The sequence below is a fragment of the Herpailurus yagouaroundi genome, unplaced genomic scaffold, assembly GCF_014898765.1.
Source record: "Herpailurus yagouaroundi ecotype Mexico unplaced genomic scaffold, PumYag 29, whole genome shotgun sequence".
In the NCBI taxonomy this organism is placed as follows: Eukaryota; Metazoa; Chordata; class Mammalia; order Carnivora; family Felidae; genus Herpailurus; species Herpailurus yagouaroundi.
The window spans coordinates 65,234,673-65,256,418 of record NW_024412377.1 but is presented as its reverse complement, the minus strand read 5'-3'; the positions used below and the strand labels follow the sequence as shown (position 1 = coordinate 65,256,418).

At 50.7% G+C, this 21,746-nt stretch overlaps 1 protein-coding gene across 3 annotated transcripts in view; it reads right to left on the bottom strand.

The window, feature by feature from the left end:
- Positions 1 to 10,434: 10,434 nt before the first annotated feature.
- CPLX2 (complexin 2) overlaps positions 10,435 to 21,746 on the bottom strand; it is an 84,566-nt gene continuing 73,254 nt past the window's right edge. For all 3 annotated transcript variants that reach the window (XM_040445588.1, XM_040445597.1, XM_040445584.1), the window contains 3 exons: positions 15,826 to 15,945; positions 15,514 to 15,689; positions 10,435 to 14,748 (listed from right to left, as the gene is read on the bottom strand). In XM_040445588.1, the coding sequence (XP_040301522.1) occupies positions 14,551 to 14,748; positions 15,514 to 15,689; positions 15,826 to 15,856 (405 nt within the window). In that variant the 5' untranslated portion in view covers positions 15,857 to 15,945 and the 3' untranslated portion in view covers positions 10,435 to 14,550. The remainder of the gene's footprint in view (positions 14,749 to 15,513; positions 15,690 to 15,825; positions 15,946 to 21,746) is intronic.

The window sequence follows — 21,746 nt, the reverse complement described above, 5'->3', positions numbered from 1 at the left end:
AAGCCTGGCAATTTGGGGCCCAGATGAGGCCCCTAGGCCTGAGTGCTTCAGTGGGGAGGATGGGAGGTTTCAGAGAGGGACAAGAGGGGTGGGAGTAGGCGGGGAGGGGTAGAGCCCAAGGACTCAGAGGAGGTGGGAGACAGGGAGGCAGCTTCATTAGTCTGTCCCCAGGGAACTTGGCAGCCAGTTATTAGGCACTCCCTAGGATGGTGAGCTTGGCAGATGAGGGAAGAAAACAACATGGGAGTTGTGGGTGTGGGCTGGGGTTGGTTCTGCCTCTTCTGGACCAGGGGATCCCTTCTTTTCATCATATGAGGGGAGGGCGGAGGTTCTCCAGGGCCTAAACCTGTCACCATGGTGCAAGCCCCTCCTTGACAGCAGGGACAGTGTCATGAGCATCCTTGGATGCAGGAAAGGAGCTGAACTGATGCCAGTGCTGGTCCCTAGGGCACCTTGACGGTGCACTCCCCCACTGAGGCTTCTTGGCTACTATGGTGGTTGCGCCAAGGCTGTGGTGTCTGCTGGACCCTTACCCTCTGTCCTGTGTCTGAGAATCCCACCAGTCCTACTTGTAGTCTTGAGGCTACGTACTGTTGCTCCCATACTGTAGACCCATCTCCCTTATCATTTTCCCTTTTCTCCAGTAGAAAGAAATCTGTTAAGTTTCCCTCAGACTTCTTCTCTTCTCCTCTCCCACCAGGCCCTTGGCCTTGAAAGTTATCAGTGATGACTTAAACCCTACTTGCAGCTCAGACTCTTTGCTGAGCAGCTGCCTCCTGGGCATCTCCCAGGGGTGCTCCTGGGCTCCACAGACTCTACCACTTCTCATCCGCCTACCCTGCTCTGCCTCTGTGGCATCCCATCTTGGAGAAGGGCTCCACTGTCTGCCCACTAGCCCAGCCCAGGGCACACAGAGTCGCTCCCAACTCTCTTCTTCCCCTGACCTACCACAGGTAAGCCAAACCTTTACTAGCTTTCCACCAACTCTTTTAACTACCTTCTTCATGGCTGTGCTCTGGTTCACTCACCTTTCCTTCTTTCCTGGAGTCTCCACGTTGATCTCTGAGCCCCTGGTTGACCATCCATGCTGCCTGTCCATAGCTCTCTCCTGTTTTAAAATTCTCAGTGGCTCCCCCAGCACCCCCAGATGAAATCTGTACTCCTTGTCTTAGCATTCTGAGCTCCATGTGGCCTGGTCCCTACTGCAGCCTCTGCTTCCACACCTCCTCCAACACTTTGCATGTTCCAGTTCCCACAGTGTGCCATGTTCCCTCCACTCTGAGTCTTTGCTCATGCTGTTCTCTCTCCAAGGAATGTCTCTCCCCACTTTTGGTTGTAAGTACACTCAGCTTTTGACTCCTCCAGGAAATGCTCCCTGAACATGTGCCCACTCCCCGCCTTCAGCAGGTCTAGGTGTCTCTGTTGTGGGCTCTTATAACATCCCACATGCTTCTACATCATGGTGCTTAGTACTCTCAGTTACAGTTGACTGCAGATCTGTCTTCTGCCCTCTGCTAGCTGTGGGAGCTTGGAGAGCCAGGGTTGGGTATCTTGCTGGTCGTGCTCTCTAGCATCCACCTGAGTCAGGCCTGTGGTATATGCTTAAGCAGGGCTGCAGAAGAAATGAAATGTCTACCAATCTCTCAAATGTCAACATCAGGGTCTTTTGATGTATGTATTAGTTTCCTATCCCTGCTGTAACAAATTACTACAAGCTTAGTAACAATGCAAATTTAGTCTACAATTCTAGAGATCAGAAATCTGATGGGGCCTGGTCTCACTGTGCCAAAATCAAAGGGTGGATACGTCTGGGTTTCTTCTGGAGGCTCTAAGGGAGAATCTATTTCCTTGTCTTTTCCAGTTTCTGGGGCCTTTTCCACTTACCTTGGCTTGTGGGCACTTTCTCCATTTCAAAGCCACCAATGTTGGGCTGGGTCCTTCTCATGGTACCATCTCTCTTTTCTGCCTCCCTCTTTCACTTTTAAGGACCCTGGTGATTACATTGAGCCCAACTGGAAAATCCAGTATAATCTCCCTATTTTAAGGTCAGCTTATTAGCAACCTTAATTTCATTTGCAGCCTTAATTCCTCTTTGCCGTGTAAATTAACAAGATATTCACAGGTTCGAGGGATTAGGACATGGACATCTCTGGGTGGCCACTGTCCTGCCCATCACAATAAGGAAGAAGCTTGAGAAGCCACTGCCATGTGGGGAGAGGTACCCCTCTCTGAGACTCTAAGAATGGGGGACACCAGGGGCAAAAGGACAGTCAGGGTCAGATAGCAGGATGATTTGATGCAGGTTAAGAGAGTTTTGGGAGAGCCAGAAAGGGATTTCCGCCTGTCATGGTCAAACCTGCAAGTGGTAGAAACCCAGCCAAAACTGGCTTTAAGGACCAGGGGGATTTACTGACACATGAGACTAAAACATCACACACAGGTAAGAATTCCTCCAAGTACAGCTGGGTTGGGGGTCAGAGGATGTCCCACAACTCCACTTCCCTCCACCTCCCAAATCTCCTTTCAACCCCAGCTTGGCTTTATTCCCAGTCCACATGAGATGGCAACATAGCAGCAGTCACTGCTACCCCCAGCCTCCAGGTTTAAGTGAGCCAGAGCAACTGCCACCTCTCAGCAGGTCTCCCTGCCCTGCCTTACCTTGCCTTGCTTTGCCTTGCCTTGCCTTGCCTGGGTCTTGAGTCTAGCTCCCAACCAATCATGGGGCCAGGGGGTTGGATTTCACTCAAATCATGGGTAGATAACGGAGGAAGAGTGGGTTCCTAAAGGAAATTCTGATGGCTGTTTTCCCGGATGGGTGATGCTGTATTCTCCTAGGGAGACAGGATTAAGAGGAGACCTGGGTCCTGATTCTGGTTCCTCTGCTAAGTTGCTGCTGTGTGACTTTGAGCGAGTTACTTATTAACCTCTCTGGGCCTGACTGTAGAATGAGGGGGTGAGGTGGGATGCCCTCTAAGGGACCTTACCACTCAGAGGCCTTTCCCATCTGTTTAGCCCATCTGTTTTCTTGTGAGTCTAGATACTAGTGGTAAAGATCCTTAGAAAACCTGGTAGTCGGACAGGTAGTAGGGGAAGCTGCTCAGAGTGGAGCCAAGTTTGGGATCTGTGGCAGGGCCAGGGAGGTGGGCTAGAGCACGTGAAGTGCTGGGTTCGTGGGACAGTTGGGGGCCTGAGCAAATGGCCAGTGGCTCTCAAGACTTAGGGCTTGTCTGTTGCCAGGGTCAAACCTCACTCTGCTTGTATCGAGCTTAGCGCGTGGCCACGGTTGGGGTTATTGTGTGAGTTGGCATCACTGTGTGGCTGTGGTAAAGACTCAGTCTGGGTCCAGGCTGGCGATCAGAAGCTGGTCAGCAGGAGACAGGGCAGATGCTGTCAACTGGTATATGGGGGAGCCAGGTGTCACACAAAAGTGACTGGCCACATGTGACTTCTCAATTATTCTCACCTAACATATTATATATTTTACTTATTCTTTTGTTTTTTGTCTGCTTCCTTTTACTAGAATGTCAATTCCCTGAGGACAACCACTTTGTTCTCTAGCTCCTAGAACAGTGCCTGGCACATCGTAGGTGCTCAATAAATAGTTGTCTGAATAATGCAGAGGTATGTGCATGCAGGTGAGGCCAATGCTGTGTGCATTAGATTACCAGTTCCCCAACCTTGCATTTCATTTGAACCACCTGGAGAACTTATAAGAACGCCAATGCCCAGGATACAGCCCTTACCAGTTGAGTCAGAATATCTGGGGGACCAAAATAGGCACTGGTATTTTTAAAAAACCGCCAGATAGTCCCACTTGCTGCAAAGTTTGAGAGGTGCTCACTGCATTAGACCACGTGAAGTGTGGGGTGGGGAGTATGTGCCGCCTCATGAGGACACACACACAGTGGTTCTGGGTGGTAGGATGGAGACTTTTTGTCCTAGATCTCTATCACATTCTCCGGACACCCGCCACGGAGGTGATTACTTTGCTCTCAAAATGGATTTTGGCCGCGAGTCAAGAAGAGCTCTCGCTTCCCAGCTAAACGATGGCAAATCAATTTGAGGACTCTGCTGGAGCTGCTGATTAGGGCTGGCAGCCAGGGAGCCCTCTGGCTGTCAGAGCCATGGCAAGACTCAGCTAGGCCTTTGAGAGGAGGTGGCAGGCAGGAGCTGGGACCAGCCTTGGGGTCCAAGAACCCAGCCTTCTCCTGGGGGACATGGGAAGCCTAGATGGGGCTGCTGTCCACTTTGGGAGTGCAATCTCCATTTATTTAGGACAGCAATATTAATAGTATCAGTCATCATTTATTAAGAACTTGTATGTGCTGGGCACTTTAATACATTTGTTGCCATAATTGGGCAATGCAAGTATTATTATCCTTTAGTATGGAGTCCCTGAGAGGTAAAATAATGTGTTCAAGATCAAATGGCTTCCACATAACAAGTCAGGCTTATAACCAGGTCTGCTTGGGAAAAACCCAAATGTTTTCTCATGATGCTCTGTTGTGTGTTCGTGTACATGTCTGGACTCTGAGCTCTCATGACCATATCAGATTCAGGTTTAAAAGGCAGCTCCTATCCCAGTGTTTGGCCATGGGGAGTTTGCTGGAGGAAGAAAGGAATGAGGACATGTTTGCTGAGTGGATGGATGAATGAAAGAGTAGTTGCTGACTAGGGGCAGAAGGTGGGATGAGGTATGCGTTGTGAGGTAGGCAGCCTCCAAGATGGCCTGCAGCCCCCAGTGATTGTCCCTCCTGCTGTTCATGCCCTGTGTAGTATCCTCCTACATTGAATCAGAGCTGGTCTGTGTGACCAACAGAATACTGGAGAAGCGATGGTGTGACTTTCGAGGCTAGGTCATGAGAGACATTGCATCTTCCACCTTGCTCTCTTGGATTACTCACTCTGGGAGAGACTAGCTTCCCTATCATGAGGACACTTCAGAAGCCCTTTGGAGAGGGAGACTTCTGCCAGAAAGCCAGCGCCAGTTTGGCAGCAATGTGATGGAGGCGTCTTGGAGGTGGATCCTCAAGCCCTAGTTAAGACTTCAGATGAGACCTCAGCCCCAGCTGACATCTTTTTTTTTTTTTATGTTTATTTATTTTTGAGAGAGAGAGAAAGAGAGAGGGAGAGAGCAGGGGAGGGGCAGAGAGAGGTGGGGACAGAAGACCCAAAGCAGGCTCTGTGCTGATAGCAGAGAGTCAGATGCAGGGCTCGAACTCATGAACTGTGAGATCATGACCTGAGCCAAAGTTGGATGCTTAACCAACTGAACCACCCAGGTGCCCCCCAGCTGACATCTTAATTGCAACTTTATGAGAGACCCCAATCCATAAATAGCCATGAAGCTACAACAGAATTTTTGACTCTCAGAAACTGTGAGAGAAAAAGAAATGTTTGTTTCACGCTACTAAGTTTTGGGATAATTTGTTATGCAACAACAGATAACTCATGCATATTGCTAAGTCTCTTTTGAGCTGATGAGAGCTTCCTGGAATAGGCAGTTTATTCCCTCCTGTCCCCTTTCTCACTCGTGACTCCTGCCTCTCAGTTTATTTTGTATGTATTACAGTAAAAAGACTTGAGAGTTGGTTTTAAATCCAGGTTCCCAGTTTACTGTTTGGATGACCTGAGGATTTTTATTGAAATTAATTCTTCTCCTTATCCCTTTTTACTTTTTATCCCTCCTTTCCTATCCTTTTTTCTTGTCTTCATCAGTCTTGCCATAGTAAGAGTAGCATTTTGTAGTAATGGCTGTCATTGTTTAAGTAACTGTTATGCACCAGGCACTGTGTTAGGGGATCCACAGACATTATTTAATTTAGTTCCCTTAATTGGTGGTGGTGGTGGGGTTAGTTATTATTGTATTCTATTATTTTGTTTTTTATTTTAATTCCAGTATAGATAACATACATTATATACTCATTTATTTTAAATAGATAAGGAGACCAAGGTCCAGAGAGTCACATGCCCAAGACCGGACAGAAAGAATCAATATTCCAAGCCAGGTTTGTCTGCAAACCAAAGCCTATGCTCATTTCCATTATACGTCTCTACTTCTGAGCCCCAGTGTTGTAATATGTAACATGGGCATAATTCTGACCTCACAGATCCCTGTCAGGATGAGCAAAGGTGGTGCCTTTAGAGCAACAACCCTATTATGGCATGGAGCGAAGGCCTAGTAAGTGGGAGGCTTCCTTGATCTTCCTATTCTCCCCTCCCCACTTATGTACTTTACAATGGGCTATCCTAGCCCTTGTATAGACAGGGTCATGTCATTGCCTGTCACTGTAGTACCAACAGGGAGTTGATGAGACCGATGGGCCTGCCCCAGGATGGACGGGGTGCATGCCTGGGTCTGGAATCCAAGGAGATGGTAGCCCTAGCAGCTCTTGCTCACCCACTGACCCTTACCTTGTGCTAGCCCTGTTCCTGCCCCAGCTCACACAGAGATGAAGGAAGGAAGGAACACGCATTCAAACCTAGGTCAGTACCTGTGGAGAGGCCATTGTGTAGAGAGGGCTCCAGCTGGAGGATCCCAGCTGAGAAAACGTTGGGGGGTGGGGAGGGATACTGAATCATCTCTTAGATCAGGCAAGAAATCCCAATTAATTACAAGTGCTAAGTGAGTGGTCTGGAAGCAGACTTTTGCAGTCAATTAAAGGGATGCTGGAGGAAGCTTCATTAACCCCCTGCCTCCTGGCAACTTTTGGTTTAGGAGAAAGAAGGCATCTGTCTGTAATGAGCTCCCCCACACTGTGGGGAATGCAAGCAGAGAGTGCCCTCCACCAAAGATGGCACAAGAGGGACTCCTGGGTTGCATGGAAGGATGGATTCGTGATGTCCTATGCTTTGATCCCTGTGGTAAATGAAGTTGTAAAGACATTGCTCCATTTGGAGGCCAGCCCATGCACAGTGCAGTTTGTGCTTTTCTTGTCCTTCTCCAGCATGGACAGCAGAATGGCCACTAGACTCTCCCCAGGTGCCTCAAACACAGAAGCCCCAAACTAAACTCATTATCTTCCCCCAAACCTGTCTCCGCAAATTTTTCAGATCTTGAAGAATGGAGCCACCCAAGATGGAGACACAGGCTTTGGCCTCAACCCCTTCCTGTTCCATGCCCCACACATTCAATCCTTAAGTCCTGCCAATTTGCCCTCCTATGTAGTATCCCCAATTTATCTGTTTCTCTCAGGCCCTTTGCCATTGCCTAAGGTCGGGCCTTACCATCTCCAGCCTTGACATTGTACTAGCTCCTTCTTGGAGCCCAGTTCATTCTCCTCCCAGCCCTAATGATCTTTCTCAATCTGCCCACCTGATCGTATCACACCTCTGCTCAAGACCCTTCAGTGGCTCCCCATGGTCTGCAGGGAGAGCCCAAGCTCCATCTCCTGGCACCCTGGTTGATGTCCCCAGGCTTTCAGCTTTTCATCAAGAATTTAATAAGCTCCTGCAGATGTCCCCTGCTTCTCCCTCCTTGACACCCACCACCCATGCTCAGACTACTTTTGTCTCCTCCCTGCTTTTGCTCATGCCAGCCCTTCCGCCTGGAGTGCCCTCCTTCTCTACCAGGTTGACTTCTCATTTAAGACTCATCTGAGATATTGCCTCCTCCCGGGAGCCTTCCCCAAGCATCCTGAGTTTGCTTTTATCACTGCACGTGTTATGGTGGCTAATTGGCCTATTTATCTGCCTGTCTCCTCCTTTAGCAGGTAGATTCCTGGTAGAAAGGGCTGTGTGATTGGTGTTCTCGGTGTCTAGTGTGTGATTGGTGTTCTTGGTGCTTAGCAAGTGGTAGGAGCTCAGTAAGTGCTATTTAAGAAAGGGTTAAGACTATGAGGGGAAGACCTTTGGGACTAACAGTGAGAGGATGCTGTCATTTCCCAGCTGGGGCACAGGATTCTGTGGGGTGCCACTGAGTGTCAAGGAGGGGCAAAGTGGGCAGAGAGAAGCATCTGAGTGTCTGGGGCTGAGTTGTTTACTGAGGAGGGACCTGAGTCTTGAAAGGACAGTGTCTTGTGTGCTGATAGAGCACACAGATGGACTTCTAGGGAAGCCCAAAGACCTTGTGTTCCATTTCTCTCCAATCTTCATCCTTGGAAGGCCCTCAGAGCCTAGCCACTGACTCTGGGAATGGTCTCAGTCTTGCAGAGGCCTGAGGGGAACCAACTGTTGGCCCTTATTCTGCTCTGACACGTTTCCTCCTCCACTTGGGACCCTGTGGTAGATGAAGTTTGGTTCTGGCTCGTCTGAGGTCCTGCTCCACTCCTGCTTCTTTGTAGGGAAGGGGGGAGTTGCATCAGGCTCTATGGGGGCAGACCCTAAGATGCCCCCCCAGTGATCCCTGTCCTGTTACATCCTTGTGTAACCCTCTCCCTATGGGTGTGGGCAGGACCTATGACTTCTAACCAATAGAATATGGTAAAAGTGATGGGATGTACTTGCCCAATCAGGTTGCATAACATTGAGGCTTCCATCTTATCAGCCTTCTCTGTTGCCTTCTTGGCTTGCACACTTGGATGAAGAAAGCTGCCATGTTGTGAGCTGCCCTAATGAAGGGGCCCACGTAGTAAGAAATGAAGGACAGCCTCTTGCCAACAGCCAGCCAGGGACTGAGGCCCTCAATCCAACAGGAACTAAATCTTGGCAACAATCACGTGACCTTGAAAGTGGCCCTTGACATCAGTTGAGACCCCAGCCCTGGCCTGCACTTGACTGCAGCTTGGTGAGAGACCCTGAAGCAGAGAACCCTGGCCTCCTGTGAGAAACTGTGAGATAATAAATACATGTTGCTTTAAGCCTCCAAGTGTGTGGTAATTTGTTATGCAGCAGTAGATAACTAATACAGCCTCCCAGTGCACACTGAGCTCCCCTGACTCTGAGAGGCGAGGAGACCTGTTATCCTAGTGCACTAGCCCAGACTTATGGGGGGATCTGGGAGAAAGGTAGGATGAGTGATGTTAGGGCATAGGAGAGAAAGGGGTCAGGTTCTGCCTCCCCTCCCCCTATTGTCCAGTAGGTGCAGAGAGCTAGAGGAAAAGTGACTGTGGCCACCAAGTAGAGGAGAGGGAGATTGGTCGCTTGGATCCTGAGTCAGCACTGGGGTTCCTAAGGATCCACTACAGGCTAGACTCTGCAGTGGGTGCTGGGAGGCATTGGGGCACCAGCCAGCATGACACCTGGAAGAGCTCCCAAGTTAGAGACAGACACTGCAGCGGCATAAATTGTAGTAGGATTTATAAGGTGCCATTCAGTGAATGGTTGGCACGCAGTGCTAAGAGTGTGCATGTGTGACCCCATTTCTTCCTCACAACTGTGGAGGTCAAAACAATTATTATCCCATTTTACTTGCAAGCACACACTCAGAGGGGTTAAGTGGCTTGTTCAAGATCACTCTGCTGGGTGACAACCCTCTGGCAAACCCAGGGCTGCCTGAGAACATAGTTGTGATGCTCTGTGTGTTGTAAGCACAGCAACAAACCCCGCTGTGGGAAGGGGGATGGGGGGCTGTGTCAGGGTGGGCGTCACACAGGAGGTGACATCTTGCTGGATCTTGAGAATTTCAGGAGTACACCAGGGAGGGGAAGGGTACCATTCATTCCAGGCAGAGGGGAAAGACTCAGCATGTGCATACCATGTGTGCTTGGCTCAGAGTTGGGTGTGGGTCTAACCTAGTAGGTTGGGGTCATATCTTACAGGGCCATTTTGACGATTTTGCTGTTGTCCTGACCACTGAAGGGTGCTGGGCAGGAGAGTGACATGGTTAAGTTTGTGTTTTGATGAGTCTTCCAGGCGAGGTGGGGTTATGGGGAGAGGATGGACAGAGGGAAGAGGCAGAAGCTGGGAGACTAGTATGTGGGGAATGGGAGGTGCCTAGACAAGTAGAGAAAAAGTGAGGCCCAGCTTAAGGCAGGGCAATGGTGGGGACAGCCGAGGGTGAAAGAAGGTTCTCGTCTTGTCCTGACTCAACAAGGTCTGGGAAGTGTCTGTGTCCAGGAACAATGCTGAGTGGCACCAGCTCCCACACACGGCCTGGCAGAGAGTAGGAACTCCCTTGGTGTTGGTGGGTGACCAGTAACAGACCTTTGCCCACCCACGGTTCTTGGCTTCATGTCGGCACGCCATATCCCAGGGAGCTTTCAGAGAAGGATGGCCAGAGATGGGTGTGGGGTATTGTGACCAGGCTGGAACACCAGCTCTGGGGAGTTTTCGTACAGTTGAACTTGAAGGGCGGGAGGTGAGTGGCGCTGATCTCTGGGGGCGAGCCCTGACTCTGGCCTTCATTTGTTTCCAATGTCCCAGCCAGAAGTCAGGGCAAAATGGGAGGGTTTCTGAGACCTCTTGAACATTGCAGGTCAGCCCCCCTTGCCTTAGCTGGTGCCCCATGTAACCCTGGTGGTGCCAACAGACAGAAAAGGACAGACAGACTAAGAGTTGCTGTACAAGGTCTTTTCTTTGTTGTCATGGTTGGTTTGGTACATCTTAGCATCTGCGTCATACAAAGGGGGGAGCAACAGCCATGGCTTTTGGTCAGGTTCAGGGGGCATGAGGGGGTGCCCCTCCCCTCCCCCCAGGCACTGACACATTTAAAGAAAGCAGAGCAACAAGGACACAGCACAGATGTGGGAAAGGGATTCCCCCGCGAGAGCAGGATGGTCATCCTCACCTGGGTCTCACTAGGACCCCCACCCCCATCCCAGGGCCAGTGGGAGCACCTTCCAACCTCTCCCCAGTGAAGAAGGTGGGCAGCAGGAGTAGGGAGGGGAGTAGGGGACATGTGGAGGAAGGCATATCTTCAGGCATACCCTTATCTGAGCCATCTGATCCCCAGCTGCCTGTCCAGTCAAGGGCCTATGAGGCCCTCGAAGGATGGAGCAGTTGGGCAGTGGGGGCAACCCTGCCATCTAGGGGCAGGACTCTCAGGACTGGGGCTCTAGCCATAGCCTGGTGGGGGTAGCTACTTTCCTCATCAGGCCACCTGAGAGGGGCCTGGGCTGCTGAAATACTTCAGTTCACTATCTCTCCCCTTCTCTGTCTCTCTTCCCTCTGTGCCCTCCCTCCCTCTCTCTCTCCCTTTCTGTCTTGTCTCCATCTCTCTCTCTCTCTCTCTCTCTCTCACACACACACACACACACACACACACACACACACACACCCATACTTAAGAGGGTCTCTTGACTTCCTGCTTGCCTTTGGAGGAGACCCCACACAGTGTTGCCACTTCCTGGAGCTTCTGAACCTGGAGCTGAGGATGTGCATGTGTGGAAATCCTGGCTCGCTGCCGGCACCGGCATGGGCGATCCAGAGAAGACTTCTCCCTCCTTTCTTGAGGATGAGCTCCCAGGCACGCAAGCCTGGCAGTGGCCTTCCCTGGCAACCACGCATGCCCACATCAGGTGGTGCCCACTCCCTTGCATCTCATTGCTTGCACCATATACAAATGATTGCTCCTTCTTATTTCTCTAGCTGAAGAATGTCTCCCTGGTATGTTGCATGTGTGCACTGAATTCTGGGACTGCTCCCTCCCTACCACAGCCTCCTAAGTGTATCACATGCATTGCCCCATTTAGGTGTGACACACTCATCCCCCTCCCATCCAGTGGGTCACACACACCTCCCACCCCAGGTACATCACGTAAACATCTCTTCCCTGCTAGAGCACACCCCACACATATTTTGTACCCCCTCTCCCTCCACCTGAGTGTGTTGCACACAACATCTTCACTGGGTCACACACTAGCTTCTTTCCACAGGTCTGCATCGGGAATGACAGTCATCATGTCTCTCTGGACCTGAAGTTGATCACCTGGCAGTGGTTGGAGCCAGGTATGCCCCATGCCGAAATTCTCCCCTGCTCCTGCCTCCAGGAAGACCTCTAGTTCTGCTCAGGGGTAGGCCTGAGGATTCTGGAAGAGTCTGGGACGTTTGCCAGACTCATCCAGCCAGCCTGGAGGGTACTCTCCTATGGGAAAAATCCAGAGCCCGCTGGCGGTGCAGAAGGGCTGTGGAGACCACCAGGGACATTCTCTGAGGGGCTGGTGTCCCTCAGGTCCACCTGGGATATCTTGCATGGCTGTGTTCCCCTGCTCATCTGAAGCTCCCTGGGCCTCAGTCTCTGCTGCCCATCTGTCATTTTCTGTGCTCTGGCACCACCTTTGAGATCTGTGGGCCCCTGTCAAGGGGGAGACGTTTTCAAACACTTGGGATCCACATCTGTGTCTGGCTGGGGCTCACACACAGGGTCTGGGGAAGCCTGGGGCCCCTTGACTGCACCCTGCCTATCTCTGTCCCAGGACCCCAGGGCTCTAGAGAATGACCATCCTGCCCAGGATTAGAGACACAGACAAGCAGACAATAGGGGTGCGAGGTGGCTCCCCGTCACAGACACAGGCACAGACACAGGCCCCTTGGTGGGGCAGGACACAAGGGCACAGGGGAGGGGGAGGGGGCGGGGGAGAAGGGCAAGTCCAGGGAGCTAGAGCTGCTGGAGCCCTGCTCCCTAGAGAAGGGACAGACCAGGGGATTTTTCTAGTTCCCTAAACATATGGATTGTTTTGTCTCATCTTTAAAGTATTGCAGTCTAACTGATATGGCTTTAACTATTGGAAACGGACAGAGAAGACACATGTCTGTCTCTGAAATAAAAGCATAAATCCACTAAAATGGAAAACCTGCAGAATGCAAACTGGGGTCAATGAGGCAGGAGCTTCGGGGGCAGGCAAGTCGCCCCCTCCCTGGGCCCTGCTTTTGGGGTAGGCCCCGATGAGGGCCCAGCATGGCTTCTTGGGGCACTGCCAGGGTCAGTCCCAGTGGACTTCTGAGGACCTCAGGCAGGAACCCTCCAAGGGCGGGAGGATTCTAGGCCAAGGACAAGGTCTCCTGTTGGATGTGGCCACCCACGGCCAATGGTTTGGAGGCCAAGAAGGGGGTATGTAACCTATGTTCTTTCTCCCGAAGCACACATTCTGCACACAAGTGCCTATTCAGAGCCACACATGCACACAACACTCTCAGCACATCTGACAGTCTCTCAGACACACACTGTACAACTTCTAACACATACCCATTGCTGCAGACACTCCTGCTATTTTGAAAACACATGCAGATACAGGCTAACACATGCAAACTTGACCACCCATATAAGATGGCTAGAAAACAGATATGACACAATTTCAATTCATACATACCCCCTCAAACAAACACACATACACAAGGCTGCCTAACATATACAATCTTTAACACAAGGGTATGATTAACATACACATACAGTCTCAACACACACACACTGACAATGCACCCATATGTACAATCTTTGGATGCACAATTGCTAATGCAGTCTCTGCCACATACACGCATGTGTGCATGCACACACACTTTCCTCTCTCATTTGCTCCAAGGCCCCTGGTTCTCACACAACTGACTGAGCAGGAGGCCTTGACAGTTTGGGGTGGAGGGAACAAATGCCATTTTCACACATCCCAGAGGAGAGTTTGTTCTTGGCCAATGAGATGAATGGACAGATGCCTTCTGTCAAGTGGGAACTGGCTTCTCCCCAAAGGCTTGGGGCTTTGGCCAGGAAGGGTCCTCCTGGGGACCATGGGGCCCTGGAAGCACATGAACAGGATGGGTTGGGGAAGTGGGGTGGATAGGAATGGGGGCAGCTTGGCTGTACCAATGGTGAGGTCCCATGGCATGGGCCATCGCTGCCCAATGGCTCCAAGTGTTTTCTGGGGGGCCTGGGAAGCCCCTTGGCTGGGCAAACTGGGCCCAGCCTGGCAGTGGGGCCCCAGGACCCAAGCAGAGAGTGGGGAGACAAGGGGCTGCTCTACCCTGGGGCCTCTCCACAGATGAGTTAAAGTCCAAAGAGGATCCATTTGGAGGGACTGGCTTGGCAGGGGCCATGCCTCTTCAGGTGGGGGTTGGGAGAGGAGTGCTCCTGGGCTGGGTGTCATCTCAGGGGGAGGGAAGAAGGAGAGCCCCAGCCTCCTGCCCAGACCTAGGCCTGGCCAGAATACAACAGGGCCTCTCAGGCTGGGCCCTCACAGGGCAGGCTTACCCTGACTCCCTTCCTTAGAACCAGGCCACTCAGTGCCCCTACCCTGACCTAGAGGTCCACTGTGGGTCAGAGGCCAAAGGTCGGCATGCTGGGCAGGGCTGGAATGTGTCATTACTTTGGCTGGCTGGGGACAATGGTCCTCCTGGCAGTGGGGTGCATGAAGGAATGTATGGGGGTTACCACACTAGCATAGACCTTAGGCTTCTGGAGGGGGCCCTCAGTGTCTCTGGCACTGGATTCAACGCCCCCTGCTGGGGGAAGCTGTCTTCCCTTTTTCAAGCAACTGGGAAGTGAGGTGGGGGCTGAATACCCTGGGATGAAGGGGGTGTGAGGGAGTGCTGAGGGGGAGGAGTCCTGGCCAGGGAAGGGGGGCAGAGGTCAACTGAGGTTTTCCCCTTCAGAACAGAAGCTTTAAAACTAAAAAAAAAAAAAAAAACAAAAAAAAAAAAAAAAAAAAAGTAACAAGTGGAGTGGGAACAGGGCAGGAGGGCCGGTTACTTCTTGAACATGTCCTGCAGTGGCCCGGGGAGGTATTTGAGCACCGTGTCCAGGATGCTCTCCTCCTCTTCCTCCTCCTCATCCCCGCAGCCTGCAGGGATAGCCTTCTTGGGCCGGGTCAGGCTTCCCTCGCAGGGCTGCTCCAGGGCTGCCTTCTCCTCTGCCTCCTTCTCTTCCTTCTTCTTCAGCCCGTACTGGGAAGGGGGGAGGGCAGACATGAACATGAATGGGGCAAGGAGAGAGCTGGATCTCAAGGTCAAGCTGGCTCATCCGGGGCCGCCACTCATGGAAACTCCCCAAGCCTTAGTCCTCTCATCTATAAAATAGGGATAAGGATGCCTTCCTTATGGGATTGTGCCTGTTCTCGGCAGGTGTTCCAGAAAAGAGAGTCGGTGCATAGGGTTTCCTTTAAAATTAATACCTGCCCATAATAACTTCTCTGCCCTTCTGACATCCCCCAAGATTTCACATCTGAAAGTCCTCCCATAGGTTTCGATGACAAAACTCGATCTGAGCTGATGGGAGGCTACTTATAGCCTTGTTTTTTTGCAGTGGTGAGACTAGACATGTACGGAACTGCTTGGCATCAGGTGGCAGCTGCAGACCCATTGAGAGTGACACGTAACAATAACAGGTGCTTAGGGCACTACGGTACTTTCCCCAAATTCCCAAATTCTGGATTGCAAACATTTGGTCTCCAGTCTTGGGCACAAGACTGCGGACCATAGCAGCAAACATTCGGGAGCGCTTATCGTGTGCATTATCTTACTTAATCGCCATAACCCTCCTTTGAGGGAGGTGTTCCTGTGACACTCCTTTCTCCCTATGAGGAAGAAACCTAGTGAGAGTTAGGTCTAAGGTGAGAGCAGGGATTCAGGGGAGCCTGAGGCCGGGGTTTGGGGGGACCGGCTTGACCTCAGTTCCTTACTCTCCCACGCGGACGGATGGGTGATGCTGACCTTGTCTCGGATCTGCTGCCGGACCTTCTCACGCTCAGCCTCCATGCGCGCATGCTTGGCCTTACGCTCCTCCTCCTGCTGCCGCAGTGCTTCCTGTCGCTCCTCCTCCTTCTTCTGCGCGTCTGGGTCCTTCTCCTCCTCTCCCCCCAGCATCTTCCCCATATCCTTGGTGGCCCCTAAATCGGGTGGGGTGGGGAAGGAGAGGATGGGGTCAGGGGGGACCAGGGCTGGGGATAGAAGGACTTGGTGCTCTGCGGGCCCCTCCCACCTGGATTGAGACCCAGGTCGGGGAGTGAAGGGTGCGGGACTCACCTCCAAGGGCCTGCTTCATAACGAAGTCCATGACGCCGGCTCTAGTTAGCGTGCCTTAGCTCGCAGCCAAGGTTGCATGCAGGGCTCCTGACAAGGCCTGGCTCAGAGATATGTGTCAACCTGCAAAAGTGGAGTCAGGGATCAGATGGGAGAGGCCTCTGTACAGACAGACAGCAGCCTCACCCTGCTTCGGGCCCCAGGCTGCATCAGCCCAGGCCAAGACCCAGTGCTCTGGCACTCAATGGAAAGGGGCTATTTCCTGAGTACTTGCTGCGTGCCAGGCACATATGTGTGGCCAAATATCTTCTGCTTCCGATTTTAAAACCTCATCTTGCCCTTATGGCTTTAATTGGATTGAGTCCAGGAGTGCTAGAAAGAAGGGGGAGTTTGGAGTCAGGCAGAGCTGGGTTCTCATGCCACCCTCATTCCTTATTCACCATGTGACATTCAGCTAGTTCCTGAACCTCCTTAAGCCCCAGTTTCCTCCTCCATAAGATAGAATGGCAGTGCCTCTTTTCCCAGGGCTACTGTGGAGACTGGAGAAAATTCCAGCCTGGGCCACTGGGCCAACCACTAGATGGAATGAGCAGGGGATTAGGGCCCCAGCAAATGAGAGGCCAGTGAAAAACTGAGAACAGTCAGCTTGGATGAACATATCCAGACTTCTGAAATTAGGCAAATGGAGAAATAAGTTACTTTTATTTCAGGAAACATGTAAGTTTTGTGTTTTATAGCTTAATATTGATTTTTATTTTGAATTACACATGGGGGTTGGAGACATGATAATCTTCTTGGGGCTTAGGGCCTTTAAAGTACCGAGCACGGGCCTTGTAAGCACTCAGCTTGTGTTAGTCCTCCTCTTCTCTCTAAATTACCAACTTTCAATTTTTATTATATTTTTTATTCTTTCCTTTTTGGCCTCAGAACATTTTCTCCAAATAAAATCTTAATGAGAATCTCAGTATGCAAGATCCCAATGTTAGTGGGGCGGGGAGGGTAGAGAGCTTGGAGCTTCCCTCCATCCTTGACCTCCTTCTACCTCGTTCCCCCCACATCCTTGAGAATTTGAACCCTGATACTGTAACTCTGAGAGATTTCCTTTTTATTTTAACCATTCAGTTTCATCACTAGCTTTTCATAGACAAAGCCATCGCAAATCACTTTTTGGGTGTAGATGGGAACATCCCTGACCTATCTAAAGGGTGATGTGGTCACATGGGGTGAGGCCTACTCCCCAAGGCCTTTCAGCCCACACAGCCTTGGGGGCTTTATGATTTGCTGGGAGACAAAAGGGAAGTGGTGGCAGAGAAGCAGGCTGGATATCACAACCAGGTTGAGTTCAAGGTCACTGGCTGTTTGTTGATGATTTTCTTCATTTCTTTCAAAATGAGAAGACATATCAGCAGACTGAGATCTTTCGATCAAATGGGGCCTGAGAGTTTATTTGAGGATTTCTACATGATCATACCACCTGACAGGTTGTTTTGAGGAGAGCAAATCATGACGAAGTAGAAAAACATCCCCAGGGGCTTTGGCATCAGACACACCTGGTTAGAAGTTCGGGCTCCCTGGCTGTGGCCACCCTGGGGAAGTGTCAGTTTGCTCCAGGACAGCGAGGGAGTATTAAGCCTACCCTTGTACTGGTGTTTGAAGAAGAGGAGACACTGGTCAAGTGACTGGGTATGTAGCAGCTGCTCCTTAATGTTGGCCATTGCTGACTGCATATTTGTGAGGACGTGTCGGAGCAGGGTTTCCAGGAAATGTAAGAGAACCCACCCCGACCCAGAATTCTGAGTGTGAAGGCGGCTCCACTCAGTCAATTAAGATGTTTTTGCTGGATTCAAAAACATTGTAAAGAAACTGCATTTCTAAGAAGAGGAAATGAACAATTTAATAATCAAATGATTTCAGGAACTATTGGGTTCCTCCTCTGTGTTTACATGCAGCTCAAGGAATTTGCAGGTGGTAGTAGAGACATGGGACTTTAATCTGAGATGCTTCAAATTGGTCCACAGGGCACCTGGGCTTTAGGTTCAGTCTCATCCCTAATTTGCTGCTCTGGCAAGTCTCTCTCCTGAACCAGACGATCTTCTGGGCCCTCTTCCCAGTGGTTCCGTTGGAGCAGTTTTGCAGCCTTTGAACTCCTGGCCACCCCCACTGTATCCTCAAATCCTTCTCCTGTCTTGGCTCTGTGACTCAGTTCTTTCCTCTCCCCCATGTCCTACTGCTCTCTTTCCTCTCCTAGTGCTCCTCGCCCTTCCCCATCCCAGCTTTGCTGCCTCCTCTTGTTCTTCTCCGCTCTTCAATAAGAGTGTTCCCCAGGACCCGGACTTTAGCTCCCGTCTCTTTTTCCTCTCTAATGCTTCCCTAGGGCAACTCATCCTTTCTTGGGCTTTAATGATACCTAGACATCTTATGTGGGCTCTAGACCCCTGTAGTCATTTATCCAACAAATATTGAGTATCTCCTATATACCAGGCAGGGTGTTAGGCACCGGGGATATACGAGTAAACAAAACAGACAAAACCCTGCCCTCATGCAGATTACATTCTGGAGTGTGTGTGTGTGTGGGGGGGGGGGGGGGGGGAGGCGGTGAGTGTGTGTGTGTGTGTGTTTGTGCACAGGGAAATAGACAACAAATAAATCAAGATATGCACTTGCCTTCCTCTTGGACACCTCCCTCTGGATGTCCCATGGCACCATTCAAAGTTAACATACCATGTCTCTATCACCACACCATCTCCTTCTCCAGACTCTTCTGTTTGTAAGCATTCATTCAGCAAACATTGATTACGATCCCTCCCGGCCCCCCAATTTGCAAAGTACATCTACTCACTTGAGGCCTGAGTCTTCTGGATACTTACATCCCTGTCATTCTAGGTGCCCCCTTACCCTTATTGAGGCCTGCTGGGATTATTTAGCAGCTTCTTGGGTCCATCCCAAAGTCCTCCTGCTCACCCCCAACGTGGCTCTCTCAGCTATTAAGTTATTTATTGTTCAGCCTGTTGAGGTTCTCCCAACCAATTTCTCAAGGCCCAGGGCCCTCCTACTCTGTCTCCTTCCACAGGTGCATTGGAAGACTTGTGAGCCCTGGGTCAGGCATACCTGACTCCGATCCTGAACCTGCTACTTTTTAGCTGTGAGATAGTAAGTAATTGACTTAGCCTCTTTTCTTCATACAGTGAGGATTACGTGCCACTTTGAAAGGTTAGAAATAATGTGTTTAGCACATGGTGGCAGTGGGGAGCTCAGTACATGGTGACTGCTATCACTCTCAAAATGATTAATGCCAACTGGTATGAGATCCTGCCACTTTCCCTGCTAGCTTCTGAGGACGAGGTCCCCCTCCTTCCTGCTGAAGTTAATCTATCCACCGGTACTGCAGATCTTCTCTCCTTACACCTCCTACTTGATCTTTTCGTGCTCTCTCTTCCTCACATCCTCAGTCTCCTGGATAGGTCTCTTTATCCGCTCCCTTAATCTCTGTCCTCTACCTTTGTGATGAAGGGGTGTCCATTTGGTGTCTCCACTTCTTCAGCTCCAGGTCAGCCCTGCAGCTCTGTGAGATCAGAGATCTGCTGCCTCTGCACTGCCACCGAAATTGCCCTCGTCGGAGTTGCCAGAGGCCTCCAGAATGCCAGATCCTGGAGTGTTTTCACTGCTCTGAAGCTCCTCCATCCATCCCTCTGTAGCATCAGATACTGGTGATGACTCTACTCTCTCCTCATCCCTCTATTTTTCAGCCCTCTTCTTGAATCTTTTGAATTCTAGGACGGCACTCCTGTGGTCTTCATCCTACTTCTCAGACAAATCTTTCTCCCCTCTACTGACTTCTTTTCTTTAAAATGTAGATGTTATCCAAGCAATCGCTCTCCCTCTTTCTCCTCCTACTGTCCCTTATTCCTCCACTGTCTCCCTTGGGAATCTCACCTAACCCTATTGATTTATGCCCTTCTTTAGTCACAGACCACCCCCAGCCCCCAGACTCACACATTTAACTTTCTGCTGGATATTGCCACATGGGTAATCTCAAATTCAGTCTATCCAAAGATCGATCTTATCCTCGCTTCCCTCACCCAACCACCTTTCCTTCCAGCATGTCTTGTTCCAGTCGCCTCAACTGAAAACTCTAGAGTCAGTGACTTCTTCACTTACGCACTCACTCACTCCCAATATTCTTTGGGCATCTACTCTGCCAGGCACTATTCTCGGTGCTGGGGCTGTGGCAGGGAACAAGGGAGTCACATTTGTTCTCACAGCATTCAGTTAGCTGGGGAGGTAGACACCGGACAAAAGACCACACAAGGAATTGGTGAGTTAAAATTGGGATGGGATGCTAGAGAGGAGTCCAGAGACTGTAGCTTCATGGTGCTTCCTGCATCTACACCCTCTTCTCCTACACTGCTAATGTCTTGGCTCAGGACTTCAAGGTTCTGGATTTGTGCATAACCTCTATGTCTGTCCCTCCCTCAGCTCTTACCCATCCTCCACATGGCTGTCCAATTAATCTTCCTAAAGGGCAGATCTGCTCATCAAACACACCCTGCAATGGCTCCCCATGGTCTTGTTAAACTGGCCAGAGGGTCCTTGTGCTGACCTTCAAATCCTGTACAGTCTAGCACCTGCCTGCCTTGCCATTCATTTCTCATCTTTTGCATGTGTCTCTGCTTCTATTTGAAAACCACTGGGTATTTGTTCATTTTACAGCCTGGGAACCCCTTAACTTCATCTCTGTCAGTTCTAATCCTGACTCCACTACTTACTAAGTGACCTTGAGCAAATGACTTAATCTTTTTTCATCTGTAAAATGGAGACAATACTGCCTATCCCCAAGACATGTTGTGAGCATTAAATGAGATAATGCAAATAAAGTGCTCAGCCTAGTGTTTGGCACATAGAAGGTGCTAATACATATTACCTATCATCACTATCATGGTTATCATCATCACTGTTATCATCATCAGCAGCAGCAATATTAATTTTCAAAGAGCCCTCTCAAACATCACTGCCTTTATGAAATATCCTGGATCTCCTGGGTGAGATGTGATGGTGTCTTCCTCTTCTGAGACCCAGGGTACTTTTCTACTGCAGCCTTGCCTGCCTCCAGCTCATGTGCTCTGTCCAGCTGTGTGCGTTTCCTTTCCAGATCGCTCTGAGCTCTCTTTAGGGGAGGGCTTGTATCTTGTTCATTTCCCTTATTCCAGAGTCCACAATATCTCCTGGTTCATGGTAGAGCCTCATGACGTATTTGCTAGGTTGAATTTAATGTTGTGTGTCAGCGAGTATGTGAGAGTCTACGCGTTCAGAGTATGATCCTGCATGTCTAACTCTGAACTTAGGCATCGTGTGAGCCTGCGTGAGCGTGTGTGCAGGCGTGTGTGTAGATATTTTGCCATATGCCTGTAGGAGTGCTGAGGTCGGGCAGGTTGCATGCAGTTGAGGATTTTGGCCAGACCGCCAGGAGGCGCTCCTCAGCGGTTCTGCGGGAAACCTTGGTCTATCCCCGCGCGGGAAGGGTGGTGGTGGTGGTGGTTGTGGGGTGGGGGTGGTGGTGATGCTGGGCTGGGGGAGGGGAGACAAAAAAGGGGAGAGGGAGGGCTGCCGCCGCAGCACGTTTCCGTGCCTTTAGCGCGCCCAGGACCTAGGACCCATCTTCAGCTTTCCCTCCTCGACTTTCTCCAGCCTGTCCCAACCCGAAGGCAGCGGAGGCACCTCCTCAGGCATGGCCGTCTGAGCCCCAACCGGTTTTCGGGACTGGGCCCCGCCATCCGACAAGCAGATTCGGGCACCTGCAGTGTTTGTCCTTGTGGCTGTTTTTCTGTTCTTATGGCTCAAGTCCAGCCTATATTCACCGCAACTCAATCCAACACTCATTTGCTTTTCGCAGGGGACCCTACGCTAATGGCGATGGCAGAGACAGA